At 43.8% G+C, this 9,998-nt stretch overlaps 2 protein-coding genes and 1 pseudogene across 3 annotated transcripts; all 3 read right to left on the minus strand.

Annotated features, from left to right (window-relative positions):
• Window positions 1–3,321: 3,321 nt before the first annotated feature.
• Window positions 3,322–5,130, minus strand: TEOVI_000532200 (adenylosuccinate synthetase, putative; the record flags this gene model as incomplete). Its single annotated transcript, XM_067223280.1, has 1 exon — window positions 3,322–5,130. One exon carries the CDS (start codon window positions 5,128–5,130, stop codon window positions 3,322–3,324), a length of 1,809 nt encoding a protein of 602 aa, XP_067079381.1.
• Window positions 5,131–7,203: 2,073 nt separating this feature from the next.
• Window positions 7,204–7,761, minus strand: TEOVI_000532300 (uncharacterized protein; the record flags this gene model as incomplete). Its single annotated transcript, XM_067223281.1, has 1 exon — window positions 7,204–7,761. One exon carries the CDS (start codon window positions 7,759–7,761, stop codon window positions 7,204–7,206), a length of 558 nt encoding a protein of 185 aa, XP_067079382.1.
• A 947-nt stretch (window positions 7,762–8,708) lies between these two features.
• TEOVI_000532400:pseudogene lies at window positions 8,709–9,992 on the minus strand (annotated as a pseudogene). Its single transcript has one exon. A coding segment is annotated over exon 1 (1,284 nt).
• Between the last annotated feature and the right edge of the window lie 6 nt (window positions 9,993–9,998).

A 9,998-nucleotide genomic window follows, 5' to 3' on the forward strand; every position in this document is an offset into this window, starting at 1 on the left:
GGATGCAAAGTGAAGTTCAGCTCCGCTCAGCGAGTGGAATGCGGAGTACCGTCCATTGACTTTCCTTTACTTTTTTACTTTTTATTTTTTACTTCCCGAGTTAATGCAGGCGGAACGGCTACCAGCCACCTCCGCCCTCATCAGTCACCAAAAGCCTTCAGCCACGGAGGGAAAAGGGAAAAAAGGGAGAGGGTGGAGACGGACGGGTCACCAGGTTACTTTTGCCGCCTGTTGTTCTCTCATTTTATTATTACTATTCCTCTCTTTTTTTTAAAAAAAAAAACAAAATGTTCACTGCTGGTAAATTAACAGATATGAGAATATTCAGCAAACATTTGAACCTCCTAGTGCGCCGAATGGCTGCGGTCGCAGGTCCCGGCACACAGATATGTGGAGAAGGGTGGATTGGGAGTATGCAACCGGAAGAAACATAGAACACAAAAAAAACAGAAAAACGAAACAAAACAGAGAGCCAGTGGGTACCCGCACACAACCGAATTATATAAACATATAAATATATATTGGCTTTCCCTACAATTAGATGAAAAGGAAGCTGGCAACTACTAACATGTCACTGTCCATTCGATGTGAAAAGACGTGGAAACACGGAAGGAAGTGTGCGCTTCACCTTACGGCAAACAGGTGGCATGATCCACACAAACACAAACAAACATCCGTCTTCTTCTGCTGTTTGTGTTTCTCTTTATCTGGTTCATTTCTTACTGCCACAAAAAAAGGGGGGAAGTACACACATGGGGGAGGGGAAAAAATGAGGCAAACATGATGATTATCAACGGTCAATCAATAATTTTTTTTAAAAAAAAAGTACACATTCGTCTACCAATTGTAAAAGAAGGAACCATCCTGTAAGCGTATGATGCCTGTGTGCGCGTGTGCCAGGGTCATAAAGGGAAAAAAAAAGGAAAAGAAAAATGAAAACAGAAATGGAAAAAATATATATGTGGAGAGAAGGAGAGTGAGAAAACAACAGCCAAAAGAAAGAAAAAAAGAGAAAAAGAAAACCAAATTTTGCAAAAAAAAAAATGCCTTCCCTTGAAACCCTCCTCACACCCAAATGCACCACGGCACTAAATAAATGAATGGGTTCGACTACATAAAGTCCGCGCCATATGCACACATTCACACACAAATTTGGAAAGATACATATGTATATATATATATATATATATATATATACTGGCGCCCCAAGGAGACTCAGCGAATAATATTAACAATAGTAACAATAGCAGTTAAAGGAAAAATAAAAAGAAAAAAAAGGCGTTACCGGCAAAATGTACAAGCAAAGAAAAATTAAGGACAAAAAAGAATCGGTACGAGGTTGAAAAAAAAAAAACACCTCTCTCACTTCCTTAAATTCAACCACACTTTCCTTTCTTTTTCCTTCGTCTTCCCTTATCTTCTTCTCCATATTAACCCAACAGCACCATCACGTGGTCCCCAAAACAATTATTACTATTTCTATCAGTATCGTTCCTACGATTATAAATAATAATATTGCTTTTATTACTCACATAATTTGCCTTCTGTCGCGTCCCTCCCATTTCATCCCCTTTTCCTCATCTTCCCTCCTTGTTTTTTTCTTTTTTCTTTTTTCTTTTTGTTTTCCATTAGTTTCCCTCCCCCACCAGCCTAATATTACTTCGACCATTTTTTTCCCCCCCTTTAAAAACAAAAGACAAGACGAAAAAGTACAAGAAAAACTTTTTGCCTTTCTTCCTCACTATATCCATAAAAGCAACCAAACGTAGACAATCTCCACAAGACGAAAAACGAAACAAAAAGGGAAGAAAACTGCTGCATCAGTAAATGTTTTAATTATTTTTTTTTTCATCCCTTTCTTTCTTTCTTTCTTTTCCTTTTTTTTTTTTTTAATGGGCGTGTGTATTTTATTTCCGATTTATTCGTTCATCAACTGCACAGCGAGCCGATGGAATAAAAACCTGCACATCAGTTACCCCTCTCAAATTACAACAACACGAGTACGCGCAGCGTTTCTTCTGTCTTTACCTTTACCTTTATTTTTCTCTCCCTCCTCACTCCTTCCCTTTTGCCCCTATAGCTATTCATTTTGTTCCTTTCTTTCTGAAGAAAAAAAAAACAAAAAAAAACACGCGCAATGATGGAATGGGGCAGAGCAATTAAACACAATCCATATAAATTATCACAAAATATTTTAGTTTCTCTTTTCTCTCCTGACCCCGCAGTCCCCACCAGTGCCAAAACACTCATTTCGATCCCACTCCTTCTCCCATCTCCACATTTATTTTCACTTTTTGTTTCTTTTTCTTTGGCTTTGTTTTTGTTTCGTTTTATGCTTTACTTATTGTTTCTTCTTTTTTTTTTTGTTAAATGGTTTACTTCCCCTCTCTCTTCTCTTTTTTTTCCCCCCCTCAAATTATATTATAAAAATATTATCATAATATCTTAACCTCTCTTTTCCGCTTGGCGTAATATAAATTTCCCGCTTCGGATTCCCAAACTCCCCAAATTATCTTTTTTTTTTTTTTGCTTTCCTTTCTTCCTCTCTTTCCTCTTTCTCTCTCTGCATGTGCGTATTTAACGAGAATGAAACAAAACAAAAAGGAAAGAAAAGACAAAGACAAAGGGTTGAATATACAAAAACCATTGGGAAATCCCCTTCATTTTTTGTTGTTGTTGTTTTTTTCCTTCCTTTTATTTTCAGTATAATAATGATATAATAAAAGATTAATATTAATGGAAGGTTATCGGTCATGCTCCGCCCTCACGGTCCGTTAACACACATTTCTCTTTTTTTTTCTTTAATTTTTTTCATTCCTTCAACCCCTCTTTCAGATTTTTCTTGCTTTTTGGTGGTGTTGCCGCTATTGCGGACGTGCGAAACGAGTGCAGGGAGGAGAGGCGGTGGCGCAAAATAATAATAATAATAAAAGCAAAATAAGGAATGGGCTAAATTAGTCAGAAAAAAAAAAGAGAAAAAAGAAAGAAAGAAAAAGTGGTTCCCTATTCCTTATCCTTCTTCATAGTACAATGCACCTTACTGCATTGTCTTCACACCAATCCCACTACCCTCCTTCTCCCCTCTTGCACGTCCAGTCATTGCTGGCAACTCGTATGGACCTTTCATGCATTTCCTTCACTTGAGCCCAGTTGCTGCTCACCTTGCTTTGCGTCGTTAACAAAATACCATTACACTCTTAAAATAAATTACATTCCTTCTTTGCTTTATTGCTCCCACCCCCCGCCACCCAACACAATCCATAAAGCTACAGCAAACACACATGCAAACATATTCACCGCATCACATTATTCACCTCCACTTTATTGCTTGAGGTATATAATGTCTGAACCCCTCGGACCGTTGCCAATGGAAATAACTTTTGCGCCAGTGAAGAATTCCACATTTGCGATGAATTCACACACGCCCTTCGGCAGTGGTTCGTTAGGACGACGCTTCGAAGCCGCAATGGGAGCGCCTTTCCATCCGTTGATAACTTTCACAATTGGATAGCAGTGGTACAACGCCATCTCGCAAGGCACCGGGTCTCCGGCTTTGATGATATCTCCATTCTTGTACACACGGCCGTTCGCGTCCACCATCTTATTTCCCACATCGTAGTAAACATATGCAATTGTAATACCAATCCTATCGTAGTCGTCACCACGGTCGACTGCAGAGATGGAAAGGTACGGCCCCTGGACCGCGTTAACCTCAAAGTGCAACACGCAGTCGAAGAACCCGCAGACGCGCGGTTTTTTGGTGACTGCACCGCATTCCCCATGATGGCGGGCAGAAGCGATGGACATCGCGACGCCAATGTTATACTTCCCAGTGGCATCCTCGTACTCCAGCGGCTCATATATGCCGTTAAAGGTTTTCGACTCGGTGTTAAACGCCTTAGTGTAAAAGAAGTTTTGAATCTTGTCGAAGTCAACGCACCCACCCTTGGGTAGCGCCTCAAGGGTCTTTATGTCCTGGGCGGAGTAATAATCTTGCGGGACAAAGCTACTGGGGTTTGCGCCAATTCCAACACGGCTGCTTCCCGGTGCCTTGTGCACATTAATCACCAAAACTTTATACCGCTGAAAGTTGAACTGAGCAGAGGCCAGTAGTCCACCTGCCGTCGTGTCCGCGGAGGTGGTGCTCTCCCAGAATTTCTCACGGGCGTTACTCAGCCAGTAGGACTGCGGGCCCTCCAACAGCAATTTCTCACCCCTGGCAAGTGCCGCGCGTAATTCATGGGTCACGTCACAACGCCGTGGGAAGTCCTTGTTGTTCTTCACTCGCTCAGTGTAGAGTTTCACCAAATAGTCGATCTTATTCTCCGCCCGCGCAAAGTCTACCACATAACCTGGCACACGCTCCACACCATCAGCATTCTCCTCTTGACAGCGGCGGACCACATCCTTATCGGTTAGTCCCTTAACTTTTAGCAATCCATAGTATGTATCCATGTCCTTAGCAAGCCGGGCTCGGAGAACCCCCTCATCATTGAAAATGTGGTCCAGGCGGATGCCACGCTTCGTCACCTTTGAGGCATGGATGGGGGACATGCCCTTCAAGGTTGAGGAGTTTGGTGCGGATCCAAGCAAATCAAGCAACTTGTGGTAGGGTGTAACCACAAAAACATTGCCAACAAAGAGCTTGTCCTTGTAGGGCATATTTGATTTGATAAATTGTCCTATCTCCCTCTCCATGAAGCTAATGGGATCCATAACACACTCCGAGCTCACGTAGTTGCGCGTGTTGGGCGTGAGAAGGCTGGATGGGGCAAGGTTAAACACATACTTGCGGCCAATGTCATCAAAGACTGTGTGTCCAGCATTTTCTCCGCTGTTAACTCGGGCGACGCACGTGCATGCGGGGTGGCGAGCAACGGCATCCACTGTCTTCCCCTTTCCCTCATCTCCGAAGAAAGCACCGACCACCATGATGATCTGGTGCTCATCAATCAACGGGTACAAGGTATCATCAACAGAAGCCTCTTCGTACTTCTTAATTGTTACCGCCTGTCGCAGCTCTGGGATGGGAGGAACAGTCTTGAGGTACTTGTACAGCTCGAGTTGCGAAGCATTTGTTCCGAGTGTGTAGTTATGCTTAGGTGCTGTCGCACTTGGAGCCGCGGCCATGTTTCACTGCACCCTCGCAGTAAAGAGCAGATGCAAATGATATCCCTTTCCTTCGGTGTCTTCTCTGTATTTCGTCTCAGTTTCTTCTTCACCAGCTCTTAACTTCCTATATCTAACCTACTTGCTTGGATGTGTGTACGCTCTTACTTAACTGGGAATAACGAAGGGTAAAAAAATAAAGCGGAGATTCTTTCTTCGTTACAAATGAGTTCCCCCGTCCTTTCCGAGTTCCCGGCCACACTCTTAAGTTATTTAATACGGTTCCCTCCCCCTCCACGCTTCGTTCTGTTTCTTTTCCTCTTGAACTTGCTTCGCTCCTCCTCATCATCTCTGTTTCCAACCCGCGACCCCACTTCCCTACCAAACCCTCCTCCTCCTTTTCGGCCCTTTTCTTTGGTTCGTTTGGTTTGACAAAATTTTTTCTTCTTGGGAGCAGTGACGCTTCGCCGATTGAACCAACGTAATAGACGGGAAACAACATGAAAAGTAACCAACAGCGCAACGCCACCACGCCCACCTGGTGTACACATACACAGAGGTGGCGGCAGCTAAAATTCGTATCAGCAACCCCGACAAGAAAAACTGGCACCGATAACAATAATAATAAATGATACAACAAAAAGAAAGGGGCTGAGTGAAAAGGGGATCATTTTGGAATGTATTCCTACTGCGAAGAAATACCATACCACCCCATTCATTCACCCGAAGAGACAAGCAGGTCGAGCTCATCCACATTCAACCGATCCGTTATACCTCACTGAAAGCCTTCGGTGCAACATGGGGCACGTATCACAGCTCGAGGGATGTTTGCCGCCATCAGTTCTAAATTTCGCTACAGGACGGGAATGAAGAGCAACAGCCTTTTATACAACAAGCAACGCTAACATTCCATGATTTGAGGAATGTGGTACCTTAACACCCCTTTCTCTGGCGGAAGCATCACCAAACGTCCGCGCAGAAATGAGACTTCACACATACACATGACACAACAGCGGCTACAGGGACGATAAATAACAGGAATGGGAGGCGAACAGATATCGCTGCGAGTCCAGCCAACTGCAAACGCGCCCAACCGCGTACAACCCACTCCGCTACAACACGGGGTTTCGCGTACAGGCCCTACTTATTCACACTGGTGCCGGTCGGTGCAGTGATGTGTGGCGCTACGATACGCTGCCACCAAACGAGGAAGATTGCAAAGGCTTTCGGTTACACTTCGGCACCGATGACCTCTAGATTTTGTAACTCCCCCAACATAACTCAGTGGGCCACTCACATGGTTCAGTGTAGTGCCACAGCACGGGAGCCCGTTAAGTTGGTTAGTATCATATATTTCTTTGGTACGGATTTGTGGTAGGGCGCCATGGTGAACCGCTGGTAACGCAGCGTTTCCGGCGTCACCATGGACAGCACTCCAGAGAATAGATGGTAAAGTAACCACCAACGCAGTCACAAAGCAGTTTGGCTCGTACCCTTCCGACCCATGCACTCAGTAGTAACTTTGGCTTACATTCCGGACCAGATGGTTTTGTTAGTCGTCAATTCCTGCTTCATAACCTGCGTTAACCACTGCCATCGCAGGAGCCCCATTAACTAGCAATGCAACGTTAGCTGACACGATACACATATGCGCAGCCCGACCGAACCACGTGCGTTCAATATGAAACAGTACCAAAAACTGCGGCAACCCATAGTCCACCAATGTTTAACCTGTAATAATACGCACAAATGCACGAGAACGACAGAAAGAGAAGCAAACTCTGCATACAGTGCAGTCTTGCAAAAAAAATGTTTAGCTCCTGGTCGATATTTGTCGGCAATCAACTATAAGTATAGTCATTGCTATTATTTCACGATTTGTGTTAATTACTGACTCCTCACAGTGGAACACTACGGGAAAACGAAGTGTGTCTCCCACAACTGTCGCAGGTCCGCCTCGCAACTTTAAGAGCACATACAGACACCGTCCATACGGACTAAGTCCCCTGCTTTCCTCACATAAAGATCAAACCCATAGAGGCATGTGAGAGAGCGAGCAAACGCAAGGTAAAAACCTACTGCCATCTACCTATTTCATGTGTAACTGTACCTATCCAAGGGTGACAGCTCGTTAACAACACCACGGGTAAAGAGATTGGGGTCCTTGAAGCGCTCCGTAGCCTTCGGCACATGCATGACACGCTCACGCCAATCCGGTTCCAGCAACAAGTCCAGTTCTACCCGGTAGTTCGAGTTTTCACCAACCGCCATAGAGGCCATTTCCCTTTCCTGAAGTGCCCGTCGCAATTCTCTACTGCGATAAACCTTTTGAATGTCAGGTTCCACATCAAGCCATTTATACTTGGGATTAATGCGGCTCTCACGTATCGTCATCACGCCCTTCTTTGTGGCGTACAACGTGTATGTATTAGGATCCATACGGACATTATTCCCTGGTCGATATTCAGGTAAACGCGAATGACGATCCTGACCAAACCGCCGCCTCTGTTCCTTTAGCTTCTCAAATGGAGTAACTGGAGTACCAGGAACAACATGAAATAGTTTAGCCTTCCGCCTTGGGTGGCCCGCTTGATTTTTCGCATTACCCGCAGTCACCTTGCTTGCTAGATAGCACAAGGAGCACTTTAACATAACACAAAAATACTAATGAATATGAAACAAAATAACAAAAAATAAGAAAAGAAATGGGAAATGGGAAATCAAACAATATAAAGGAACAAATAAAAAGGTAAAACACAAAGAAGCACAACTCACCAAGTACAGCTACAACATACACAAGCTTGGAGCAATAACTGCCGCAGTGAAACATTAAGGATAAGAGATAAGAAAAAAAATTAAAGAAGAAGCAGAGAAAGATAGAGAAATGAAGGACCCACCAACCACATTACATTAAAGCACAGTAGGTACAACAACAAGCAGAATAACCGCAAACTACACGAGAGTTAGGTGAATCCCCGTTTATTACTACTGATACCAGTATTATTACTTTCTTCATGCCTTTTTACAAAAACAAAAATTTACCCCATTAATGTCAAAAAAAAAAAATGGTCGAGGCCATTAACGGCAAATGGTAGCGACACCAGTGGCATATCGTACAATCAGTTCACATTCCTTTACTTAACCACACAAGAGTCGCACCATCTCACCACAAATTTCAGTACACCCAAACACCACAAGCACATTGCTCCAAACAATATCTTCAGCAGGCAACGTAATGTGCATCATAAAAAAAAGGAAGGAAGGGAAGTAAATGCCGGACACACCGCACCAGGTGCCGAGAGAAAGTGTCTGACGTTTTTTCCCTCAACATACCCAATAGCGGGGAAGCAGTCCTAGGACAAAATTTTCAAAATTAGTAACCGACTAGAGTACTGAGGCAGTCCAAAATAGTTTATGCTGCCTAACCCACACTTGCCTTCAATTAAAAGAAAATCACAAAAAACAACACAATAATTAAATACCTAAAATATTACGTTAAGATACTTTACATATATTAAAAACAAAAAAGAAATTACAAAAAATTAATACATAAAAAAGAATGTTTAAGCGAGAGGCGGCTCCTCCATTAAGCGTACTCATGGTAGGAAGACAACCACAATCATCGCAAGCACAGATGCAGCGGCAATTCCAGAAAGCAGCGAAATCCCCATCAACTGTCCAGCCATCAATTTCTGACCCGCAGTCTCAAGACCAGGGGTTATTGGGCCATACACCATCGACATGGCACCCACACAGTTGGTCAGGCCAAGGAGAAACGAGAAGATATACGGACCGACATGGCCAGGGATGTATTGGTAGATACACAGAATAAAAGGCAGAATAAAAATGAAGCGACCAAAAGTGAAATACAACAGAGCACGGCGGGGCGGCCAAACGCACTTGAACGAGGTGGAGAAACGTCCAATAGCATCCCCACAGTTGTATAGCAGGACGGCAATTGTCGCAAACCAATTGTCCTCACGATCGATGGGAATAATAAGACTGGGGAAGATAAATAAGGTGAGGAAGAAGCCGCAGAAGACACATAATAACATCATACGGATAATCTTCACGACAGGCATAACAGCAGTTGCCGTCAGTTGCTCTGCTGTCGTCATGCCCGCTTCAGCATCACCTTCACCACCTTCACCTTTACTTTCACCTTCACCTTCAGCAGTGGGTTCATTCTCATCATGTTGAGACTCAGCATCTGCTCCTTTTTCTTGTAGTTTGAGCATACGGTACTCAGCAACGTGCTCCTGCGCGTAGGAATTATATCGTAGACAGAGAGCCATCGCAAGTGTTGCGGACATGATCAAAATACCAAGTGAAAAATAAATGTATGATTGCTTAAGGACAGATTGATAATCACCTTCCATCGATGCCTTGATGATGCACTGTAATGTGGACGTTATTACACCGCATAGTGACACTCCAAACATAACAGCAGACATGAACTTAGATGGCATCGACGCAACTAAGGTATAGCACGTCGCCTCATGGTATGATTTCCCAACGCCCGCAAATATTGTCACAAGGCAGAGAAAAACAATGGCAACTGTTTGAGGTACCTTGATCACAGGCATCATGAGAACTACAAATACCTCCGACATCATCAACGTGATGGAAAGGGCAAAGCGCACAGATAATGAAAGTCGACGGGCTGCACGAGTTAGAACGGTCGGTCCAGCAATCACCTGCGACGCAAGCGATACAACATTGTAGAACGTGAAAATATTCTTCCAGAAAAAGGGAAGGTTCGGTTCGGCATCCTCTTTACCAGATACGTACTTGTAGTAGTTCAACATAAAGCTTGGTGCGGAAACCAGGACACAGAGCGGCATGAGGAGAGTAATCCCAAGAAGGATGCATGTTGCGTACATGTACAC

Source organism: Trypanosoma equiperdum (assembly GCF_001457755.1).
Source record: "Trypanosoma equiperdum strain OVI genome assembly, contig: ctg_1821, whole genome shotgun sequence".
Classification (NCBI taxonomy): Eukaryota; Euglenozoa; class Kinetoplastea; order Trypanosomatida; family Trypanosomatidae; genus Trypanosoma; species Trypanosoma equiperdum.